The 25,185-nt window shown below is 48.9% G+C and overlaps 1 protein-coding gene and 1 long non-coding RNA gene across 3 annotated transcripts in view; one reads left to right on the top strand and one right to left on the bottom strand.

Annotated features, from left to right (window-relative positions):
- Positions 1-21,008, top strand: part of LOC146270853 (adenylate cyclase type 1-like) — a 29,630-nt gene extending 8,622 nt beyond the window's left edge. The window contains exons 4-20 of one of the 2 annotated variants that reach the window (XM_084707969.1): positions 1,377-1,488; positions 7,871-7,998; positions 9,173-9,331; positions 9,864-10,005; positions 11,541-11,696; positions 13,971-14,165; positions 14,448-14,545; positions 14,675-14,759; positions 15,320-15,409; positions 15,722-15,984; positions 17,204-17,330; positions 18,378-18,494; positions 18,655-18,801; positions 18,914-19,012; positions 19,185-19,299; positions 19,451-19,575; positions 20,424-21,008. In XM_084707969.1, coding sequence (XP_084564095.1) covers positions 1,377-1,488; positions 7,871-7,998; positions 9,173-9,331; positions 9,864-10,005; positions 11,541-11,696; positions 13,971-14,165; positions 14,448-14,545; positions 14,675-14,759; positions 15,320-15,409; positions 15,722-15,984; positions 17,204-17,330; positions 18,378-18,494; positions 18,655-18,801; positions 18,914-19,012; positions 19,185-19,299; positions 19,451-19,575; positions 20,424-20,813 — 2,548 coding nt within the window. In that variant the 3' untranslated portion in view covers positions 20,814-21,008. Of the gene's footprint in view, positions 1-1,376; positions 1,489-7,870; positions 7,999-9,172; positions 9,332-9,863; positions 10,012-11,540; positions 11,697-13,970; positions 14,166-14,447; positions 14,546-14,674; positions 14,760-15,319; positions 15,410-15,721; positions 15,985-17,203; positions 17,331-18,377; positions 18,495-18,654; positions 18,802-18,913; positions 19,013-19,184; positions 19,300-19,450; positions 19,576-20,423 lie in introns of both variants that reach the window. The other variant, XM_084707968.1, reaches the window with a different exon arrangement.
- LOC146270852 (uncharacterized) lies at positions 19,888-21,978 on the bottom strand. The gene is made up of 2 exons (XR_014767167.1): positions 21,780-21,978; positions 19,888-21,035 (listed from the first exon to the last, which is right to left on the bottom strand). It is a non-coding gene; the product is annotated as an uncharacterized LOC146270852 (long non-coding RNA).
- Positions 21,979-25,185: the final 3,207 nt, after the last annotated feature.

Below are 25,185 nucleotides of genomic sequence, written 5' to 3'. Positions count from 1 at the left end.
ACACTGTCTGTGGATCTGTCACGCAGTGTCTGTGGATGGAGGCTGGAGGCTTGAGGCAACACACGTAGGGAAGAGAAACTGGGACTTGAGCTGGGGTTGGGGCAAGGGTTAAGGGCAGGTCTGGGGCTGTGGCTGAGGCTAATGCTGGGGTCGGGGAAGGAGGCTTTCTGAGGTCGAAGCTCTCGGTAGCTCTGGCCATTGATCTTCTGCTCATATCACGAACGGGAATACTGTTCAGCACACGAGCATGAGTGCTTCGAAGCCTTCGAACTTTTAACTCCCGACTCAAACACAATATTTAAAGTCCTCGCTCCAAGGGTTTGCCCGCCACAGATGGTCACCAATTAAAATATTCACAGCAAATTGAATCCATTGCACCTCATTATGTTGACATCTGTGGGATGACAAAATGGCATTTAGCAGCTCCCGCCACAGACACAGCGTTCTGTCACACTGTTAAAAAGTCCAGCCTACATGAAGACAGCGGGATGCTGCAACATTCGTGAGGCACAGACACGCGAGCCTTTCAGGTCAAACAAGCCTAAATGACTAACAGTATTCTCACATCCACCATCCTCACACAATCTCACGCAAAAATACATTCAGGGCAACTCTATAAATCTCTCCGATTGGGCTAAACTGTTTCACTTAAATACAGATGGATTAATCCGGAATGATCTCCTTAATACGCATCTATGAGTAACCTTCAAACGATAGGCTCTCGAGCAGCAAGCAAGACAGGCTTGACAGACAAAGACACGGCCGCCAATATGAGTTCACCTCAAGGGATGGAAGGGTATGACTTCTTAACGGAGCGCCTGTATGGTTAGAATGCCAACTGAGCCAGGCTTGGCTTTGATCCTGTGAGTATGTTGTTCTATTTTGGGCACTGCTGCTTGACTGTCAGTCAGCTTCATCGGGCTGGTGGGATAGGGGCCCTTGGCTGTCGCGGGTCATTCATTTGACTGCCTGATAGGTCTGAAAGGTAAACACATCTAGGGAAACGAAAACGCTTACTTTTGAACTCTGGCTCCTCTCTGTGGATGTCGTGACAAGAATGAACTCTGCAAGCTTGTGATTTGTCACGCTGGGATCTCCTCTTCCCTCATGTCTGTCACAATGTCTATTGTGCGTCGCACATTGTGCATCTCTGTCCAAATCTTTTGTTTATCTTTGTTTTGTTATGTTTTGTTTGTTTGAGCCTCTGTCTAAAGACAATATTCTATCCCTATGGGGATGGACAATAATGTTTTTTTTTAATTGAATTAAATACAACATTGAGGGTCTCAGAAAACACAAATAATGCAATAAAATACCCTCAGTTTATGTTGCTCTCTCTCTCCCTCTCTTTGTCTCTCTCTCTGTCTTTCTCCCAGCATCCTCTTTGCAGACATTGTTGGCTTTACCAGCCTTGCCTCCCAGTGCACTGCCCAGGAGTTGGTCAAACTCCTCAACGAGCTCTTTGGGAAGTTTGATGAGCTGGCTACGGTGAGTCTCAGGCTGTCATCATCCGTTCTCACTATGCTGCATATTCCCCACACTTAGCCTAACACTCTTACCATGACACCTTGACAAAGGTGTTGCCACTGAGGTGACATTTAAGTGATTCATCTGGGTGGAACCCTAGCCCTAGCCCTGAACCTAACCCCTGAAAATCTGTTTCCGAGAGTTAGTTTTTTCCCAGACCGCTGTGCTGGACGTCCCATGATATCACTTCAGGCCTTCTAAGACATGTCACATGTGTTACAAGATGGTAAATGAAGCCGCAGGGCAAGGCCTGCTTTCATTACACGTCATCTGGAACATCAGGGCCCCATATGATGTTTAATATGATTACCCGAGGCCTCATTGGACGAAGAGATGACAGGATACTTAATCCATCCCAGATTTACCGCTGGCTAAACCTCGTCTCCACTCTAACGTGGGAGAGTTATATCTGTACCAATCGCTCTGTTGGAGTGGTGAGTGAAAAAAAGGAAGCAAAAAAAAAAGAGAAAGATTTGAGTCCCCATCTGTCGATACTCCATTCTTAGCCCCGGCTGTTTAAATGTAAATCCATCCACTGTTTGTGTTGTATGTGCGACCAACTTTGACTTGACCTGGTCCGGTCTGTTACTTGACCCGCTCTCGTGTTTATGGAGTCGCTGTTAGGGTTACTTCCAGAAACAACAGACATTGTGTGATGCTATAGCGACTCCTGTTTTGAACGGCAGAGTAGACAGACTGGCCTCTGACAGGCAGACCTGTCACCTCCCCTCCCCCTCAACAATCCCATTGTGATTGATACGTTCGGCTGACACATATCTTGGAGTGGTTCAAGGGTTGAGCCCCCCACCCTCCCCTCCCCGGGCTTGATGATCCCCTTGCTGCCTTATCAGTGTAATCTGGCCTCCATTACTTCCACCAGGCACATGTGCCCGTGAAATCCTTTAATCCAGGGGATTACACCCAAACCCCTTTTTTTTGCTTTCATAGAACATTTTCTTGGCCATATTGACAGTTCTATTTTTAGCTTGTTTGTTGACATGGTAGCCAAATTTAGAAGCAAACCCGGCTTTTGGGTAAAGGCCAAAGTCTAAGATTTCTTCTAAATGTTCCTCAAGCTGTCCCGACGGTGTTTTCAAGCAGCTTGTTGATGATTCAATTACTCAATGTGATTCTGCCCCTGCTGGGTTTACATGGAAATCAGTAGCCGATACTGCAATGTTGTTTTCAAAATGAGCCATGATAGGAAGGTGTTTTTTGACTCCATAAAATCAGGTAAGACATTGTGGAGAACATTAATGCTAATTGTATTATGTCGTTGTCATAACTACGTCCTACATTCAAGCATATGTCGAACTCCCATCATATACCACAAATCGTTAGACATGCTCCATGTTGACACATCTCTTCAAAGCTGTGATCTTTTTACTTGCAAATGTCACCTTTTCACACTCCTACCCAAAGGAGGTGGTGAAACAGTTTCAGATATAGCTGAGAGAACAGACAGCTAACAACCTGTCGGCCCTTTATAGATCCCCCATGTTTCATGCTTAGCTATCATCCAATAGTCTTCATTTCTGCCATTTGGACAGAAACGAGACGTGACATTGTTCATGGAGGTGTCCGGGTGTAAATGTAGTATGCTTTCGCTCTTATTGCGGCCCATTGAAATGTTGTGACGTACGGTAAAACCGTCTGGAGAGGAGCTGTTTCATCATGAAAGGGTTGGAATTCAGGATGATGTGCACCCCCTTTGCCGCGTGCTTGTGGGTTGGAAGTCTGCATTTAAAGGGTGAAATCAGGATGGATCGCATCAGTCTCCTACCATGTCACCTGACCCGGACGATTGCGTGTTTATGAGCCTGTGAGGCGACTGGGCCGCGCTGGTCCTCTTCCGGGCCAGCGCGGAGGAAGGGAAGCGGGCGTCACGCGGATCACAGCCTGCCCCCGGACCGAGCCTCCGTCATGGGAGGCTCCGCCTTGCCTCGGGCCCCCGGGGCCGCGCTCAAACTGATCAGGCCTGGCAGGGAGAGGCAGCCGCACTGACTCATGGCGGGGCGGGCTGTCTCTGTCCGTTCCAGACGAGGAGCGGGCGACGCCACATGTCCAGTGGGCACTGTTTCATCACGCCGTCCCCGCACCATCGCCGCGCCACCTGTCGAGTTGCTGGACTCGCCGCTGCGCGCAGGACGCGAGCCAGGAAAGGCAGAGTCCTCCCTCCCTCTCTGTCTGTTTCCTTCCCCTCAGCAATCTCTCGCTTTCTTTCGCCTCTCTCTTTTTCGTTCCTGCAGTTCACGCCCACTTTGTGTGAGGTAGGACACACAAAGTTCTGCCTGCAAATGAAGAAGAGAGATGTCTCGTCCATCCTGTTTCTGGGCTCAAGCTCACCCTACAGACAGAGACTTCCATCCGCACGTGTGCCATAGAGAGGCTCTCACATCTGCAAGGATGCACGCACACATGCAAAAAAACGTTTTTGAAAGAACACAGTCCTGTACCTGGCCTCGCTGATTTTCCAGCGGCGGTCAGAATGGAAGCCATCTTGCTGCGTTGCCCCCGCACAGTCACAGATCTGTCTTGCTGTGCCCAAACCTGAAACAATACAGCGCTGTCGGGAAGTGAGAGACAAAGAGAGATTCCGAGCTTTATGCGGCGCTATGATGCTGCGACAACGTTCGACGGCGGCGCGCGTTGTGTTTTCTTCCTCTCAGTTTCCATGGTAGAGTTTCACAGTGGTGCGTTTCGCCACCCTCCTGTTCTCTCAGACTTTTGATTGACACCTGGCAGCCTTCCTTAGCTGTCTTCCACACCCTCTGGTTATCCCTTCTCTCCTTTTCACTCCCTCTTTTTAGGGCGCTTCTATTTTTAGCAGGAGTCCGATTTATATATATATATATATATATATATATATATATATATATATGTTCATATGCCCCTGTTTAACTCTCTCGACGCACCAGCCCTCCGTTCTTACCTCAAACGCGCCAACGCCGCTTTGGAGAAACGCGCCGCCCAGACGAGACTGGCTCGGCTCCTTCTTCAGGCACGTACGCCCTGGTCTCGCGGGTGTGTACATAAGCGCAGCTAGTTCTGGCAGGGCAATCGGGCAGCGCGCGTCAGCCAGTTATAGGGGACGTAAGGCGTCTTACTCCACCTTCCTTACTCCACCCACTACCACACCCATGTAGCAGCGCATATCCATTGGGCCACATCCGATAAGGCGTCTTTAAAAGACGCGCGGATATGCACACACTCACCCCGGTCGTTGTATGATCAGTGCTGCTGCCACCCTCCACCGTCCCCTTCTCCCCCATGCTGTCTGTATCTGTCCAACAGGGGGATTATATCTCTATTGCTCCCTGCCTCATATGTCATGTATGTATGTGTTGCATCGAGGAGGCAGGGAGTGCTTCCCTTAGATCATCCACTCCGCCAAAGTTAATCTACATGTCCATGTCATGTAACAATAAATGCTCAAATCTAATACGTGATTGTCTTGACTGAACTATCTAAATAAGGCGATAAGGCAAAGTGGTTCTGTTTAATGGTAATCGAGGTGAGGTCAAGGGGAAGGCTGCAGCGGGGAGGGGTGACCCGCTATCCGTGGGTGTGGACGTTTTGCTCGTGTGCGGCTCCAGGTCCCAGGGGCTTCATAAACACGCTTGGCGACCAACAAAGGGACCCGTTTACCCGTCAAGGTGACGGGGCGAGAGGATGTGACAGCGAGAGAAGATCCTTGTGTCCGTCAATAATGTGTGCACGACATTGATCTGTCTGCGTGGGCTCAAGTGGACCAATGATGTATACCGTCTCATGTCACTCCCTTCCCTATGGACCCGACACATAGGATAGGAAACATCTGTGCTCGGCTGGGTTTTCACACTCATTCACACAGGGTTGTGTGTGCGTGTGCATGCATGTAGCTGGGTGTCGAAATAGGAGGGTGTCAGAGTACATCGGCTCTGCGGTAAATGGACGATTGCGGAGCTACAACGAATTGTGTTTGGTTTGTGTTGTCTGTGTGGTATCTCCATTCGTCAAGGTGCGTGTGTGTATCTGTGTGTGTGTGTGTGTGTGTCTTCAGGCAGCCCATGAAGCTGAAGTCACGTGACAGGGGGGGGGTAATCCAGCTTGAATCAGCTCCTGAACCCTCGCTGGGCAGATTAAACCGAGGAGAAGCACTAAGGAGGAGGGGGAGACTTTTTAAGTACTGGGGGCTTTCCCTGTTCCTCCAGCCTTCACCCACTCAGCCTCGCAGCAGCCCTCGCCCTCCCTCGCCCTCCCTCCCCCTCACCCATCTGTTGGCCCTTCGCTCAGGCCAGGAAAGCCCCCATCCACCAGAGGAATCGCCACAGCCGCCTGTTGTCCATGTGTAGATGTTTTATTGGTGTATTTCTACAAACTCCTTGTATACTTTGGATGGTACAGACGAGTGACTCTGCAGGAACGTCGAGATGGTAACCAAACCTCAAGAGCGGCTCGACGTCTTGGTTCGTCCGTTTCCTCGGCCTCTCTGGGATTCTCATCTGAAATCTCTTTGGAAGAAGAAGCCTCCTGTCTGGAGTCTTTAGCTCTGCTGACTTGTTGCTGAGTGCTTGGCAGGCAGCGCAGGTAGCTTAACAACTCGCTTGTCCCTCGGCTCTCTCTAATTCACTAAGCTGTCTACCTGAAACGAGGCTGTTTGCGCAGGCCTCTCTGTTGGAAAGAGTGAGGAGTGGAGGCTTGCCAACCCTAATAAAGATTTATGGGGGCCGGGTGTCGTTTTGGGCACACAGAGGCTGCGAGAGTCCTCGGAGGAAGGTCAGCCTGCTCAGTCCTGCTCAGTGCTGTGGAGATGCTTTGACAGTTTTAAGCGGAGGTTTCAGAGGTCTTCAGTGTTTGTTGGCGTGTTAAGCTCTTTTGCGCTAAATTGGTCGGTCTCAGCATTCCATGGTCTCTGTGCAGCCCACAGACTTAGTTCAGACCACAGAATACTGGAGGCTTGAGATGGGGAAAATGTAACACTGACAAGTTATAGTTGTTTCAGAGACAATAAATAACGGTTCAGGACAGGTCATGTTGTCATAAGGCTAGTAACTGTTAAACAATGCTGCTTCAAATGTCAGAATGGGTTTTTCCCTTAGTTGGATAGTTCTTGCGGATAGGCCTGGCTTCTCCGAACCAAAGAACGACAGTTTCCTTTGAAAATGTTCCAGATGAAGTCCCTAACAGACCGTGATTTGATCCCTTCGAACATGTTCATCTTTTTTTAGCTTAAAGCCTCCTCTTCTTTGTTGGTTTCGATTTGGGGCTGACCCTATCGAGCGCAAAACACAGATCATGCTCCCGCTCCGCGGCACATTCAGCGAGCGAGTGCAGGGTGAGCAGCGCTTGTTCTAAGGACATGAGCTTCCATGCAGCTAACGAGCTCGCACTCTCTTCTGGAACAACGCATGTGGTCTTGCATGTTCAAAATAGAGCACCTATCTTGTCTTCAGCACACTGATGTCCCTGATTACAAGTCTATGTCGCTCTTCAAATGTCCCCCCCCCCCCCCCCGCCCTATGCCTTTACTTCCATGGTAACAATCGGAGGTTATTAGTGCGGCAGCCCTGCCTCATTGCTTCTGGATGGCGGTGGCTCACATCCCATAATGACATGTTACATTCATGCAGTTTCTCTCAGACGACTGCTTGTCAATCTCTGAGCGTGTGACTCACCTTATTCACCAAAGTGAAACAGATCCATTGATTAAGCCTTGACTGTTTTTAGCTTGCGACGGTTGACAGGCATTTTGATTTGGGCTCCATTTTGCAAGTGCATGGGGAGGTGCGTGGGAGGTGGGTGGGGGGGGGGGGAGTCATGCGTAGGAGACTTGGGGGGGGGGGTGCATCAATGCAGGTATGGCGGGAGGAAGAGATGAAGGCTTCACTTCCTGTGTAAGGCGTCCGGCTTCACCTCCTGATCCCAGTTTGAGGTCTCCTGCCACTGCTAAGAATACTTAAAAGCACATTCAGTAAATGCTCACTTTTCCCCTCCCTCTCTCCCTCTCTCCCTCTCACCCTCTCTCCCTCTCTCCCTCTCTCTCTCTCTCTCTCTCTCTCTCTCTCTCTCTCTCTCTCTCTCTCTCTCTCTTTCCCTCTCTCCCTCTCTCCCTCTCTCCCTCTCACCCTCTCTCCCTCTCACCGTCTCTCTCTCTCTCTTTCCCTCTCTCCCTCTCTCCCTCTCTCCCTCTCTCCCTCTCTTCCTCTCTCCCTCTCACCCTCTCTCCCTCTCTCCCTCTCTCCCTCTCTCCCTCTCTCCCTCTCTCTCTGTTTGTTGTAAGGTTTGTTGTGACTGGGACTGCATTGTCCATTTTGCGGGAAGATATGTGATGTCCCTCTCTCTTCCCCTCTCTGGATGACAGGAGAATCACTGTCGGAGGATTAAGATCCTGGGGGACTGTTACTACTGTGTGTCGGGACTGACCCAGCCCAAGACAGACCACGCCCACTGCTGTGTGGAAATGGGCCTGGACATGATTGACACCATCACGTAAGTGATTCCAACCCGAGCGTCAGATTCATCATCGACAGAACCCTCGGATGGCTCCTGTGTTCCTGTTCTGGTGTAATAGTGCTATTTACACTCGCTTTCTTTCAATCTATTTGGATGTGTCTAAGGCACAGTCCTAGCCCCTCAAAACACACACTTGTTGATTGTTGATAGTTGATAGGGCTCACAACCCTGCTCTTTTGGATGGGTCTGAATTAGGTTAGCTGGAATTTTTCATGGACCCATTTGATCTGGGGAAGTAACTCAGTCTACCTAACCTACCAAGTCAGGGACTCTGAGTTGACAGTTAGGATTGTAAACATAGTACAATCAGATTGGTCAGGCCTGCTCTGAATGCAAGCCTAGATTTAAGATGAAGAGATTATCATTTGACCGTAACGAAACACATTTGGATGCATCCGGATCGAGCGCGAGAATGTTTGTCTCGTTTGCATGTCTTGGCCTGCACAATTTGGGGTGAAAAAACATGCCATTAGCTCTTCTTTCTGTTCCATGGGTTAGGGTTAGCTTGTCATGCTCAATGCTGCGTTCATGACACAGTACTGTCCACAAATGTGGTGGTAGGACAGTGTCACTACCAGCTGTATGGGAGATGAACCTCCAGTGTGCTATGCTTGGTAAATACGTATATTTTCTTTCCAACACAGTTCCTTAACATCTACATCTTGCCTCGGTAAACATTTTCACACCTGTTAAGAGAGCAATCTTATCCCACGCACTGCGTCAAGTGTTATGAAACACGCCCAACTCTGAACAGAGGTCAACTGACACATGCAAGCCAACTCTGAGTATTCCGCCTTCCGAAAACGCACTGCCCGTCAACTCCTGCTCACCAAGGAGATCACATTTCCCTTGAAATGTGTCACCCTTAGAGACCAAAAAGAGACTTTGAGAATCCAGAAGGGCCTCCATTTTGTCACTGCTCCTTATCTCGGTGAAACATGCGGGCCTGTCTCCCAGTCCTACTGAGATGAAATGCACTGGACTCTGTTCATCCTCACTGTCAGTACCACAGTGTGTGTGTGTGTGTGTGTGTGTGGGGGGGGGGGAGGGGTATTTAATCGCGCCGAAAGAATGGCTTGAAACTGTGCATGAAATTGTGCACAACCTGCCAAACACACGCACACTAACACTCCCTGCCCCGCTCCTCCAGGTCGGTGGCCGAGGCCACGGAGGTGGACCTGAACATGCGTGTGGGTCTGCACACGGGCCGCGTGCTCTGCGGCGTCCTGGGACTGAGGAAGTGGCAGTACGACGTGTGGTCCAACGACGTGACCCTGGCCAACGTGATGGAGGCCGGAGGACTGCCTGGGTCAGTGTTGCCCTGGGGCCCAACCCGCCTGTACCCCTCCATCCTCCCTGGGCCCTGGTCCCCCATCCCTCCTCAGCCTTAGTATCCTGTCCTCCCAACCGCCCAATCCTCCCGAACCCCCCTTCCTCCGCAAAAACCCGTCCTTCAAAACCCCTCCCCCATCTTCCGCACCCTCCCCCTACCCCTTAGTCCCCCATCCTCCCCTACCCCCCCATCTCCCAGAACCCTCCCCCATCTTGGCGCCCCCTCCCCCCATCCACCCTACCCCCTGTCCTCCCCACTGCTAGTCCCCCACCCTCCCTACTCTCTACCCCCAGCCTCCCGCCCCCCCTCCCCCACTTGCCCCATACATCTTAGGGGTAAACACCTCAATCTCAGATTACTGTCGTTTATCAGAAAGGAACATGCTTGTATCTTACCTCACACCAAGTTCAGTGGTCACGGCCTGCTTGGAGACAGCCTGAAGCAGATCATGGAAACCGTTTAGGACTAGGGGGTGCGGGTTTTCTCACAGCGTGTGCTCGCTCCCCAGCAAGGTCCACATCACCAAGTCAACACTGGAGTGCCTGAACGGAGACTACGAGGTGGAACCAGGCAACGGCCACGAGAGGAACGCCTTCCTCCAGAAACACGACATCGAGACCTTCTTCATCGTGCCATCCCACCGACGGAAGGTGCCTGTGCGTGGCCGCGTGTCGTGACAAGGGATGACAGCACCTGGGTCCATTTGTCTGTGTGTGTGTGTGTGTGTGTGTGTGTGTAGAAGGGAGGGAGAGATTGTTTTCGGGAGTGTTCTGACGAGGCAGTTTTTATGGTGTAGCAAAGCAGCACCTTGAAAGTGGGGGACCCCAATTCGATGTTTTAACAACCGTCATATGAACTAGGACCTTGGTGGGGATTTGCTTTGAGTATAAGCTGAAAGCCAAATGTGTCGATCCTGATCCCTCTGAAGACCAGAACAGACTACAGAACATCTACATAGGCCTGATTTGTGAAGGAGAGGTCAGTGTCTAATTCCTACTGTAGGCAAACTTTGCTTAGTTCAAACCTATGATGACGACCAGGACTGGAGCTAAACATACATTTTATGTTGGATCTCTATGATCGCATGGTGGAATACTGGCTTATGTGTAGTGTGTGCTGTGAAGCGGGGCCTGAAGTCTCAAGGTGTTGTAGAGTAAATAGCACACATCGACAACCCTCATGAATATCTGGACACATTTACAGTACTCCCTCTCTCTCTCACACACACACACACACACACACACACACACACACACACACACACACACACACGCACACACACGCACCCTCTCCCTTTAGTTTCACTCTGTCATGACATCAGACGTGCAGCGAGCAGCTGGAGAGGGGATTTCATCTCCTCTCCGACTGTCGGTTCATGGCCGCCACGTGTATCTCCCGTCTGGCAGGACCCGGCCTGGCTCCATCAGAGTGGGACTGGGCCTCGGAGCTCTCCTCAGCTTGCGTGTTATATAACCCACTATGTACACACACACACACACACATATAGGTGTTCCTAAGCCACGCAGGTCCTTACGTGAACTTGGAGCATCTCCTGAGGACGTTCTGTATCTGACTGGCTTTTCGGTTTTTCTCTTTGATATTAGGAAGAATGAGCTAATCCGCTTAATAGATGGAGCCGACAGTTATACTTCCATCAAAGACACAGTGAGTGTGCGAGGAGTGGGGACCCCCGCCCCCCCTATCTAAAGTGTGTCAGATGTGTTGCTCTCTCGGTAGCCATCCTGTACAGATACTCAGGAACGACTTGAGACGTTTTATTTTTTTTTATATCGCTAACAGAAGTACAATTTCTGCAGATTGACAAGAGTCCTGCCTTATCTGTGCTAAACGAAGCGTTATTTTATTATATTTTCTAAAATAGTTTTGAGGCCAACATTTTTTACAGGGCTCAAAAGACCTGGGGGATTGTCCCATTTTGGCTGCTTGCTTGTTAATTCCACATTGATACTGAAACTGACATTTTAAAGAAGCAGGAACACTAGAATTTCGATATGTACGAGTGTATGTGTATGTGTTTCATGTCAGTATGCTGCGTTTCTAATAATAAGCAAATGTACATTTGTCGTTGAATCATCCTTTGTGTGTGTGTGTCTGTGTGTGCGTTTTGTGAGTGAGTGAGTGAGTCATCTTTAAAAGCTTGTTCTCCTTGTTTGTTTGTTGACAGATATTCCCAGGATTGATTCTCTCGGACATAAAGCCTGCCAAAAAGATGAAGTTCAAAACGGTGTGCTACTTACTGGTGCAGCTGATGCACTGCAGGAAGATGTTCAAGGCAGAGATCCCCTTCTCCAACGTCATGAACTGTGAGGATGGAGACAAGGTACACCGACTCGTGTGTGGAAGTGGGAGATTGCGCACTCTGGTGTCTCTCTGTATTTTTAGACGTGAAAGGTGAAGGTGTGTAGGTGGATGCGAGGATGGGTACAGCTCAGTGGAAGAGCATTTGACTGTGGATCAAGAGATCGTAGGTCGAAATCCCGCCCTCCCCCATAAGTTGCCTCGGATAAAAATGTTTCCTGAATGAAAGCATGTGCATGCAGATGTAGTTATGGGATTGTGTAGCCTGCAGATGCATTTCTATTCTGTACTGTACAGAGTGCGTCCTCACATGGCACCAGGAGTCACTTTCCCCTGTGTATTCAGACCCCGCCCTGATTATCTGGCCAACTGTTAACGTGCTTATCTGACCCTCTGTCCTGTCCAGAGGAAGAAATCCTCTGGCCTGTTTTCAACCCCGGCTTGGTGTGCTTACAGTCACATTACCAGGTGCCAGCCAGCGGGCTGTTTTTGAGCTCTCAGCCATCGGCACCAATAAATGGCCCATGAACTGGAATAACAGTGTTTCTATTATGGTCTCACTGCTAAGTCGTTGGTAAAGTAAATAACACATCCACAGTCCACAGTACTGTAAACAGCCATTTGACATCATGCCGTGACAACACCCAATAGTAAGTGTACCCCAATCTCCGTGTGAACGTTTGTGCAAAACTCGACCAGAAAAGTAGGGGCAGGCAAGGAGAGGGCGGAGGAAGGCTGTGAAAACCGAGCTAAAGTTAACATTCAGGCCACATACTCTGCGGGCTGTCGGAAATGACACATGGATTTGGAGATGAGGGGGGCAGGAGTGAGGGCGAGGGGGAGAGCTGGAGCGTGCCGCACAGTGGCAGGCGTGGGAGGGAGATGGCTGTCCCGTGCTCCACGGATCATCTCCAAACATCTGGGTCATGTGGGGGAGCCCACGTCCTCAGGCTGCAGCGCTGCGGAGAGAGGAGACGCAGGGAGAGATGGAGAAAGAGGGAGAGAGGCAGAAAAACAGAGAGAGAGAGAGAGAGAGAGAGAGAGGGGGAGGGAAAAAGACAGAGAGAGAAAGGGAGAGAGCCATAGAGAGAGAGTGCGAAAGGAGGAGAGAGAGGAAGAAAAACAACGAGAGAGAGAGAGAGAGAGAGAGAGAGGGGGGGGCAAAAGACAGAGAGAGAAAGGGAGAGAGCCATAGAGAGAGAGTGCGAAAGGAGGAGAGAGAGGAAGAAAAACAGCGAGAGAGAGAGAGAGAGAAGCGGAAGACAGAGAGAGAAACGGAGAGAGACATAGAGAGAGGGAAAGAGAGCAGAAGGTAAAGAGAGGAAGGGAATGAGAAAACGGAGGAGGAATAAAAGCCAAGCAGGGATGAGGTGCAGCCGTATGTGTTTAAAGAGCACTCGTCCGCTCCGGGTCCTAACTCTCTCTTCTCCGTCCTCATTAGAAACACTCTCTCTCCTCCGTCCTCATTAGAAACACTCTCTCTCCTCCGTCCTCATTAGAAACACTCTCTCCTCCGTCCTCATTAGAAACACTCTCTCTCCTCCGTCCTCATTAGAAACACTCTCTCTCCTCCGTCCTCATTAGAAACACTCTCTCTCCTCCGTCCTCATTAGAAACACTCTCTCTCCTCCGTCCTCATTAGAAACTCTATCTCTCCTCCGTCCTCATTAGAAACACTCTCTCTCCTCCGTCCTCATTAGAAACTCTATCTCTCCTCCGTCCTCATTAGAAACTCTATCTCTCTCTCTTCGGTTGGACTCACCCACTCACCACCCCCTACTGACCTGCCCACCCCCCCCACCGCGACACTGATGGGCTTCACTTTCTCCTCTAGTGACACATACACGCACACACACACTCTCACATCCCCCCCCCCACACACACACACCCACACACACACTCTCTGTCTCCATGGTTAACCAACTGGCTCTGCCCTGCTCTACTGCCCAGCACATTAAATTGATGCTCATTCTTGCTTCAAAGACTTAGCGGAAGGGACGCTTGGTAGGGTCTGGGTTGGGTTTTGTTGCTCTAGAAAAGGACATTAACTGAAAGTAGATGTGTGTGTGTGTGTGTGTATGTGTGGAGTGGATGAAGTGAAGTCAGGTGGAATTGTGACTTGCCGGCACGTGTGAAGTGAAATGCCACAATTTAACGTAATGCACTTTATGGTAATTGTACATATTTTTTGCAACACAACGGCCCTTACTTTGTTCCATGCTGCGTTCCATCAAACAACGTTAGTGCAGCCTTTCAGCATACTGCTATTTCAACTGCCCACCCTCCTTCCCTCCAGCGGAGGGCGCTCCGGACAGCGCCTGAGAAGCTGAGGAACCGGACCTCTGTGTCGGCCAACGTGACCCAGAGTAGCCCCGGAACCCGGGTGAACCGCTACATCGGGCGCTTGATCGAGGCGAGGCAAACAGAGTCTGACACCGCAGACCTGAACTTCCTCACGCTCATGTACAAGTGCTCTGAGCGCGAGCAGAGGGTGAGAAGCAAACACACACACACGCATGTAGACAGGGAACACATTTTCACAGTCACTTATGCCAAAAAGACACAAACAGAAACCGCTTAAGAAACATCCTGTGAACACTTTTTTCATCAGATGACTTTTGAATACAATGTTGTTCCTGGTTTTCTGCGTCCCTCTCTCTCTCTCTCTCTCTCTCTCTCTCTATCTCTTTCTCTCTCTCTCCCTCCCCCTCTCTCTCTCTCTCTCTCTCTCTCTCTCTCTCTCTCTCTCTCTCTCTCCCTCTCTCTCTCATAGTACCACCAGCTTCCTGATGAGTACTTTACCAGTGCAGTGGTCCTGTCCCTAATCCTAGCTGCCTTGTTTGGCCTTGTCTACCTTCTCATCATCCCACAGTATGTACAGGATCTGACGGCAGCATACACACTCACACGCAAATACACACTCATGCACGCACATGTTTTTGGTTTTCTTTCTGTCAGGTCTGTTTCTTAGGCTGGTTCTGCTTCTCTTTTGTCTCTCAGGGGCACAGTAGTGCTGGTTCTACTGGTCTTCTGCATTTGTTTCCTAGTAGCTTGTATCATGTACCTGCATGTCACTAGAGTACAGGTAAACCTGCACACTTCCTCGACACCAATGTCTTTTTCTTTTTTCTTTTATTTATTAACCGGAGTGACTGTTGGCTTTAGATGTTTGTTGTTGTTAATGAATCACAGCTCGGTTGTTCAACTAAGTCTTCACGTCTTAGTTATGCTAGTAACTCTGTACTGCTAAGTTGGACTAAGTTGGACTTGTACTTTTCACTGACATATATGTATACAAGTATTACTTTCATAAATTCATTTTGTGCTGGCATAGGCAAATAATAAATACATTTTCCTTTGTGAGTTCAAATCAGCTCATTTACATGGTGTTTAGAGCCAGTGACCCAAAGCAGAACTTTGTTTCGCATTTAAACTCAACATAAAGTCAATTAATCTAAGTTTCTCCCAACTTTCAACAAACCCCTCAGCTATGACAAGAAAGTATGCTTTGTGACTTTTCACATTTAAATTCTGCCAAGTAAGCTTCCTTGTCTTCCCCTCCTTTCTTTCCTCCTACTTCATCTATCTCTCTCTCCCTCTTTCTATTCAACCCCCTATCTATCTCTCGCTCTGTCTCTCTGTCAGTGTTTTCCAGGGTGCCTCACCATTCAGATCCGTACGGCTCTGTGTATTCTCATTGTGCTCTTAATATACGCTGTGGCCCAGGCTTGTGTGGTGAGTACAGCCCCACAGGATTATAAAACACAAAACATTTAATCTGAATTAAAGGATTAAAGACTCATCTTCGAGAAGTTCTAAAACTGTTAGAATCGTGAATTAGAATAGGTCTGGTAGCAAAGAAAAAACACAAAAAAGGTTGCAAGCACGCTTGATGGCTATCTGACATGCTATTCACATTTAGCATTAGCAGCATTGGTGTTGGCATTAGCAGCATTAGCTTTAGCAGCATTAGCCTTAGAGGTGTGTGAGCTGTTGCAACGCGAGCTGATCTTCTCACCTCATTTCCCTACCTGCTCTCTCTCCTAGGTGGGCTGCATGCCGTGGGTGTGGGGCAGTGCCAAGTCCAACAGCTCCATCATCATCATCGACGCGGACGGCGCCGCTAACCGCACCATGGCCGAGCTGCCCTGCGACGGCGCCCGCTACGCCTTCCTGTCCTGCGTGGTGGGAACGCTAACGCTGGCGCTCTTCCTGCGCGTCTCCTGGCTGCCAAAGATGGCGCTGTTGCTGCTGCTGGCTATCCTCTACATCACCGTGCTGGAGCTCAGCGGCTTCCGCCAGTACGCGGGGTGAGTAGCAGAACACACACGGTCACACACACACACACAGGAGTACCAGCATGCCCGTACAGACAGAGATAAACACCCTGTCCGTCAGTCCTCAGGCCTTGCTCTCAGATCCACTATGTTGACCTGTCACTCAAACGTGTCGGAGACAGTGATTGGCTCCCACGTGTCCGGGGGCTCCATGTCCCTCTGTGTTTGATCTGGTAGAGGCACAAACAAACAAGGGGCGTCGTAGGGGGCATTTGCATGTACGAGGACATGCGCCGGAGTCTTTGTCCCCTGACAACACGTACGCTCGCTCATTTTGAAGTCTTTGAAGCAGCACACGTACTCATTAGGCTCCAAACCAGACAGCTGAGAAGACAGAAAGAGGGAGGGAGGGAGGGAGGGGGGGAGGGGAGGGAGGGAGGGAGGGGGGGAGGGGAGGGAGGGAGGGGAGGGAGGGCTGGGGCCTGGTGAGGACGACGACTGACCTCCCACTCAGCAGATCACAGATAGTGTGGGAGGAGCGGAGAGGAGGGCCGAGGAGATGGGAGGATAGAGGGGGAGAGGGTATGAGGGGGGAGGAGAGGGGAGGAGGAGAGGGGAGGAGAAGGGATGAGGGGGGAGGAGAGGGGAGGAGAGGGGAGGAGAGAGGAGGAGAGGGGAGGAGAAGGGATGAGGGGGGAGGAGAGGGGAGGAGGAGAGGGGAGGAGAAGGGATGAGGGGGGAGGAGAGGGGAGGAGAGAGGAGGAGAGGGGAGGAGAAGGGATGAGGGGGGAGGAGAGGGGAGGAGAGGGGAGGAGAAGGGATGAGGGGGGAGGAGAGGTAAGGGAGGGGTAGGGCGGAGTTGAAGACACGCGCGACAAATTTCTCGGAATGATCCGCAAATTGAAGTTCCTCCACCGGTGAACAGATTGACAAAGCTGTTCTTTCTTCGCTTTACAGTCCGTTCTACAAAACCTCACACCCATTAAAGAGGTCCATGCTCACTGAATAGCCTTTTCTGCCAGGGAGTTGCCAGCGTGCCACCCCGGCTCTGCAGAACGCAGTGAGCCTCCTTTATCCCAGTGTTTTTGCTGCCGAGGCCTCGCCGTCTTATTGTCAGCTACTGACATCACTGTCGGTCCTAGCACAGTGGGGGGTCCATCTCCACGCAGCACACACCGGCCCCCGGCGCGGTGTGTGGTCCATTCCGGTGTGCTGTAAGCTCTGCTGACGTCTCTGTTGGTCTGCTCCACAGTGGGGGGTCTCTCCACATCCGGGGCTGTGAGCCCATCCTCTCCCTGCTGCTCTTCACCAGTGCCCTGGCCCTCCACTCCAGACAGCTGGACCTCAAACTGCGCCTGGATTTCCTCTGGGCTACACAGGTCTGTGTGTGCGTGTGTGTGTTTGTTTGTTTACGTATGTGTGTCGAAGTGCGTCTCACGTCTCTGGGAAGTGTTGTCCGGTGACGTTGCTGACAAAAGTTGGGAAACTTTACGACAGTGTCTAGCCATCTGTTGGAACCATTGTATGGCCACTCAGCTATTGGGTTCTGCTTAGAGAGCTGGCATATTTGTATGTGTTTGGCTGCCAATGGCCAGACTTTTGGCAGGTGTCAAGGCCTCTGGCAGATGTGAGGGTTTTGGAATGGTTGGCAGTGATGTGTTACTTGGGGAGGGCGAGAGTAGGGCACTGTATTGGCTTTTCAAGTCTCAGATTGTTTTTGTTTGTAGAGTTAGTTTACCACGGAACACTGGACGGATGTTTTTGTCAATATCGTAACATGTTCATGTCTGTCGGGCTACACGTTAGTTTTGTTTTTGGTATTTTACTGACCCCTTGTGGTCACAGAGGTGAACTTTGGACTTCAGCTCTGGGTTTTGGATTTTAAGGCTTGTCTGTGCATGTTTGTGTGTGCGTGGGCGTTGTTCTATGTGTGTTTGTGTGTGCATGTGCGTTATTCTATGTGTGTTTGTGTGTGCATGTGCGTTATTCTATGTGTGTTTGTGTGTGCATGTGCGTTATTCTATGTGTGTTTGTGTGTGCGTGTGTGTTATTCTAGGTGTGTTTGTGTGTGCGTGGGCGTTATTCTATGTGTGTTTGTGTGTGCGTGTGTGTTATTCTAGGTGTGTTTGTGTGTGCATGTGCGTTATTCTATGTGTGTTTGTGTGTGCGTGTGCGTTATTCTATGTGTGTTTGTGTGTGCGTGTGCGTTATTCTATGTGTGTTTGTGTGTGCGTGTGCGTTATTCTATGTGTGTTTGTGTGTGCGTGTGTGTTATTCTAGGTGTGTTTGTGTGTGCGTGTGTGTTATTCTAGGTGTGTTTGTGTGTGCATGTGCGTTATTCTATGTGTGTTTGTGTGTGCATGTGCGTTATTCAATGTGTGTTTGTGTGTGCATGTGTGTTATTCTATGTGTGTTTGTGTCTTCAGGCAGAGGAGGAGAGGGACGGCATGGAGAAGGTCAAATTGGACAACAGGAGAATCCTCTTCAACCTCTTGCCAGCGCATGTGGCTCAACACTTTCTCATGTCCAACCCCAGAAACATGGTGAGGCTCACTTCCAAACACACACACACACACACACACGTTTCCTCTCACACACACACACACAAACACACACACACACACACATAACCAGACATAACCAGAATGTGAAAAACGTTGAGCCTCCAGTCGGTTGACTTCAGTGTTTGAATCTTCTTGACAGGATCTCTACTACCAGTCCTATGCTCAGGTAGGGGTGCTGTTCGCCTCCATCCCCAACTTCAACGACTTCTACATCGAGTTGGATGGCAACAACATGGGGGTGGAGTGTTTGCGTCTTCTAAACGAGATCATCGCCGACTTCGATGAGGTACCGTGCCAGTCAACCTCGCCAAATCATCTTTAGCTGATTTGGTGGAAGTCTTGTCTGGTCATGTTTGTGGATCAACTGATCCTGAAACGTTTGTGTGTCTCTGCCCCAGCTTATGGATAAAGAGTGCTACAAGGACATCGAGAAGATTAAAACCATAGGCAGCACTTACATGGCAGCTGTAGGCCTGGTCCCCACCATTGGAACCAAGGTACTCTTCTGGTTCATGTGTGTGTGTGTGTGTGTGTGTGTGTGTGTGTCTGTGTGTGTACACAGAGAGAGAGCATGTGACTACATTCATTATGTTAGCATTACAATGTTCAAATTCACATGAATTTTGCATGACTTATCAGTTCGTCCACCGGTTTGTATCGTCTCTCCAGGCCAAAAAATCCACTCACAACCACCTGAGCACCGTGGCAGACTATGCCATCGAGATGTTCGACGTGCTGGATGAGATCAACTACCAGTCCTACAATGACTTTGTCCTGAGAGTAGGTGAGTACGGAACATGCAGTCTTTCACATGTACAATCCACCTTCGAGCAGTTGGTTGGGTGTTATGGCTCCGGAGTAAGAGGAGGCGATTTAGAAAGGAGCCTCAGTGCGTGTGTGCGTGTGTGTGTGTGTGTCCGGGATTGTGTGTCTAGGCATCAACGTGGGTCCGGTGGTGGCGGGCGTGATCGGCGCACGCCGGCCCCAGTATGATATCTGGGGCAACACGGTAAACGTGGCAAGCCGCATGGACAGCACGGGAGTACCCGGAAAGATCCAGGTACCGCCAGCTCTCTCCTCAGACCCCCCCTCCCCTGGGTGGGCGACACTCTCCTTTGGATCTCAGCCATATCCTATGTCCATGTGTTCGCTCCCACTGTACAGCATATCGAATGTCTTATCATGTCTATCCTGTTGTTATGCTAAGTGGACCTTTCCAAACAAGCGCATACTCCTTGTTCAGTAGTACAACACTGGTAAACCCAACAGTGTGTTTGAAGGTGTGCATGCATATATGCCTGGCTTGCTAATATGTAGGTGTGTATGTGTCAGAAATATTAATCTATCAAGCATTGCACAGTCAGTCGGTGAACACGTTTTAAGAAAGCTTTATTGCTTGCGGCCGGCCCAAAAGGAGACAAAAACATCACACGCCATTGTGCTACAAAGTTTGTCTGCTAGCATGTCGGCTAGCTAGCTATTTAAGCAGAACCATTCTTTACAGTCTTTGGTTAAGACAAAGGCATGCAAATGTTCCATTGCTCTTCTTCATTGGCTCCTTGCATAGACCTGGCGCAGGCGTGTGTGCGTGCGTGTTAAGAGTGCCTTTCGACCCCTGTAAGCTTGACCACATGATTCACCCAACACAGATAAGGCCAGACATCTTTTATGGCCTCTCCAGTAAGAGCGAGTTGGCAGCCCAGGTCTCCTTGTTTACATATGCCTAGTGTTACCCAAAGTTCAGATTTGGGGGTAGGCCTCTCTACACACAAGGAATGCTGAACACAGAATCATTCTTATACATGATAAATGTGTTACATCTTCAATTTTCCCAACAGTATGTCTTGTTAACGTGTAACTGTGTGTGTGTGTGTGTGTGTGTGTGTGTGTGTGTGCGCGCCTCCCCAGGTAACAGAGGACGTGTACCGCATGCTCAAGTGTAACTACGACCTGGTGTGCCGCGGCAAGGTCAGCGTGAAGGGCAAGGGCGAGATGCTCACCTACTTCCTGGAGGGCAAGGTGCAGGGCGTGGGCACGGCCACCACCTCCTCAGTGGCACGCTCCGCCAGCCTGGAGCGCCGGGCCCACTCCTGTGGCCGGGCCAGCATCCAGGCCAAGCCGGGCAGCATGTCTTCCGTGGCCAGCTTTACCGTGCGCGCCAGCATGGGCACCATCCAGGCGGCCACTGGCAACAGCAGCCCCAGCCAGGCTCCGTGCCTTGCCTCGTCGTGCGTGCCCACGGTGGGAGAGGTGGACGAGGAGGAGGAGGAGACGCCGGTGGATGGGGCGATGGTGTAGGAAGCGTGGCGAGGAGCAGGCGTATCGCTCAGGAGGCCGCCTCGCCGCTCCCCGCTGGTGGTTCGGTCCGTCCGACCTTTCCATGCGGGTACTGGGACACTGGGACAGTCCACTTGGTAAAAACGAAAAGGGGGGGGGGCGCCGTTTTTTGGGCTGACAGGAGCTGGTTTTACAGATGGTAATGCTGTTCAGTGTCACCCGCGATGGCTGTGGTAATTGCTTCTGTGACGGGGTGAGGCGGGGGGGGGAGGGGGGAGGGTGGTTAACAATTGGCTTCACAAAGTTCCTCTTTCTCACAGGGGGTGACCTGAGCAAGACGGATACACTGCAAACCAACCCAATCCTCTTCTTCCCCCCACCATTCAGGAACATTTGATAGGCATACAGGTTATTTGAGGAACTCTGTCTTGTATTTTTATTGGCAAATTAGGTCCCACGCTGTTATGCCTCTCCAATAGGAGGTGGGAGGCAGGGAGGGGCTAGGTGTGGCTGGTCTAGACAGTGCTAGTGGCCATGAACTGTCCAGTATTACCCCTGATCACATTACTACTTTAGTATGTTCAATTATGCCAAGGATACATTTCATCCTTCATGGTGTACAAATATCATGTTGTTTTTCCATACCTATATGTCCGTACATGTACGTATGCATGCACGTGTATTTGTATGCATGTGTGCTGTGAATCTTGAAGAGCAACAGAATAACACTAAATACTTCTTTTTTTTACGATCAAAGAGTTATTTAGCCTAAAACAGCTTTTTCGGCGCTTTGTTATATTATTGCATGAGTTGTTACATTTTGTGGTGTTGAGGTAAGAAATACGGAAAAAATCCTACCGAAAGGAAACCAAAGCACAGGTATTGCTGAACAAAATACAATATTTCTCAGAGCAAGGCCTTTGCGGCCTCAAAGAAAACTGTAGCCGGGGGAAATATTCACCGACAGATATTTTCCTCGACACTGACCTGGAGAGAAATCGACTTGTCCGTCCTTGGTACGTGTGACTTGCAGCTGGTACATGATCAGTCCCAGGTGTTATTGATATGATCACTATCACCTGTTCGAAGAAGCTGCACCTGCGGATGTTTCTTGTGTTTTGTGTTGTTGATGAGACACACACGCACACACAGTTCCTTGAAACAGTCCGTGACCTGGCCGTTCACTATTGACCCATGCTTGTTATTCCTCCAAGGCTGTATCTGATAAAGGGTGTGTGTGTGTGTGTGTGTGGGAGTGTGGGTGTGTGTGTGTTGAAGGCATTAGGGGAACGTGCGCTGACCCACAGAGCAATGCCCTCCTCTTACAGAAGGCTGAAAAGAACACTTCTTGGATGGAACTTTGGTTAATGCCAAATGTGAACTGGGCCCACATCAGGATGGATATTGTCTCTTTCTCTCTTTCATTATTTGTGGGGGTTTTTTCTGTTTCTCTCTCTTTCTTTTTCTCCCCTTATTTTTCAGTCTCTTCCTCTCCTTCTCTCTTACTCTCTCAAAAGCACAGACACACACATACTGTATACACACCCACAGACCATAAAATTCACAGACAAGCGCATAAGCACACAAGCTATACATACTAAACATAGTGCTTTATATTACAGTTAGACATCTAGAGAAAAGTCATATATAGCTATACATTGCATAGTGCACAGAACTTTGGTTCATCTTGTGAAACTCATTGTGGCACATTAAACAACTGTCAGATTCTAGGATCAGGAGTCAGTGTTTATCATCTCAAGATCACAATGTTGGCACAATCTAAATATAATTTATTTTTTAGATTAGACCTTTTACTCAGTCTGCAAAAATGTAAATACTTCAAGTTTCAAGTTTTTTGCCTTACTTAATAATAAGCTTACGGTGAATGAAACCTGCCTTTTTAGCTAACAACTTTGATATGCAGATCATACTTTTGTAAATAGCAGAAAGCTGTAAAGTATGTTGTATCTTGTACAGTGTAAAGTTGAGTAATCTAACATTTTGTAATAAACACATTATTGGTGTACAATATACAAAACATTGTACACAGTTTTATTATTGTGGTTTGAGTCCAGCCTTGTGCTTTGTATTGAGTTTATGAGTTTAAGAATGCTGCTCTTTGAAATCTAAAATCACAATTTTTCTAACGTGAACATAGAAATCCAGAAATTAAGAATCAAGTGAAAAAGGAAAAGAACAGAAGATAGAATTCTGCAAGTCATTTACAGTCACTGAGAAAAACAAATGACACCCAACTAAGAGCTGCCAGTAGATGTTTGGTCTGTGGGACATGACCCTGTGACGTCTGTATGGGGCCCAGGCAGAAGGCATGGCCACTGGGTTTTTCCAGCTACCTTTGATCCATAAAAACAGTTCCCTCCATACTTTGTCTCATCAATGTCACCAACAATGGCTAGTCTACGGAGCCCTTGTGTGCCTTTCCACTGATAAAAACAAGAATGTCACCATGTCTCCTACATAGAGCAGGGACCAGTGTCTCCCTGGAGTTGATGTGTGCTTTCCAAAGGCTCTCTGTAACAGCAAAGTCAATAGAGCAGCTCGCAGAACCAGGCTGCTCGAATCAGACAGACTGTTTTGGAGATTCTCAATGAGGTCAGGAGCAAGGAAAACCCTACAAGAACTCGGTGTTCTGAGGTGACGTACAATACAGTCAAGGGCGAAATTGTGTGTCACCAATTGTGAGAGGAAAAAAATGGCATGCTGGATCACACCATCGCTCTGGAAGATTACTGTCTGTCTAATACTGAGTTGAACTGACCTAAAAGTATGTAAGATAGTCTGAAAGTTAGCAAGCGACATTAGCCAATGCAATATTCACCTAATAGCCTACTCCTAATGGCAAAATGTGCCACTTAAAAAGTTAAACCTCAGGGCATGGGGGCAAGGATTATTAATTAAGTATGACATGGATTCTAAAAGATTGCTTATTTTTTATGAAACACAAGTGGAATGGCACCTTCCTTGAACATTGGGGGATGTGTCCCTCCATCCTTACTGGGAATCTGGCCCTTGAACACATTTCCTCCATGGAGGACTTTGACCTTGGTCCAGATGGATTGATACCTAGTGGGCTCATAAAAATATTTAAGAGGTTATTAGGTGTCATGTACATCATTTTTCAGCTGAACAATATTTTTATAAAGCAAATATTCTCTGCCATTGTTCATTCAAGGTTAGTTCCGAAAGGACTTTCTTCTGATACATGACTATGGTTAATAATAATGACAAGCCCATCTGTGACTTGGGGAACTTGAATGAATGAAAGCGACATTGTGTCTTCCCTTTGGAGTAAAATATGTTCCCTAAAAGAGCTGAGTTGCGCGTAGAATGAACATGTTTTGTCATGGTCATGCCATCCTCTCTACCATCACCAAACAGTTCAAATAACCAACTTGGTACAAGTTCTTGTTGTCAAACTTTAAGAACCACAATGACTTACCATCACTAAATAGGCATGTAACTCTTATTTTTGTGTCAGAACATTTGAGCATATCTCTCTATTCGGCAATCTCCAATATCCCCGAATGGACTCTAATGTGACTAAACCCAAATGACTTTCTGAGAGACGCACTCCTACCACATTTGACGTTGAAACATAATGACACAGATGGATCTAGAGTGACCATGATTCAAGCTGCAGATGATTTTGTCACATGTAGTCAATGCCCCATTAAGCCATGTTCCTGTCCAATGCTACGATAAGACCACAGAGCTGAGGTGAGGTCAGCCAGGCAGAGCTCAACTACACAAACAGCTCTATGTGACCCTAGGAGTCCAGCCAATACCGGTCAAGCTGAGCCATCAAATCAAAAAGATGTTATAAACACAGTTGTGATTACAGTGATAGTGACCCTGTGTCATTTCAAGCGCTTCTCCTCAATCTGGGTCAATACGGAATCGTTGATTAACTAACAACAAGCTACACAGGTCACCCACACTTTATTTGCCTGCCTCAATCACGCATCAGGGACCAGAGAGTGTCATCGTTCACACATTTCCATGAGGTTTTAATAAAAGCATTCTCACATGAGGGATTGCATAATGTATGTCAGCACTGCTGGAATTTGGTCGTTCACAAAATTGTGAAGTGTGTTACAATCCAAGACGCATAATGATAGCTAATGCAATTAACTGGTATTGGAACGCCTTTAAAGGGGAGTGATACGAGTATTAGTGAAGTCCTAGGCCTGATATACTCTATATGAGAGCTCATGGAATGCCTCTTGTCCAATCAAATTACTTGGTCGGAACAAACTGTTGTATGATGAAGCTTCAATTACAGCTGTAATTACTGACTGGCGGTTTAAAGCAATCAAAGCAATTACAAACAGCTGTGTACCAGAGTAGTTTAACGAGCATTTAACATTTCAAC

This window comes from Hypomesus nipponensis, chromosome 10, assembly GCF_054491055.1.
Source record: "Hypomesus nipponensis isolate SF chromosome 10, ASM5449105v1, whole genome shotgun sequence".
Taxonomy (NCBI): domain Eukaryota; kingdom Metazoa; phylum Chordata; class Actinopteri; order Osmeriformes; family Osmeridae; genus Hypomesus; species Hypomesus nipponensis.
The sequence above is the reverse complement of the archived record's forward strand: the minus strand, read 5'-3'. Positions and strand labels throughout refer to the sequence as shown.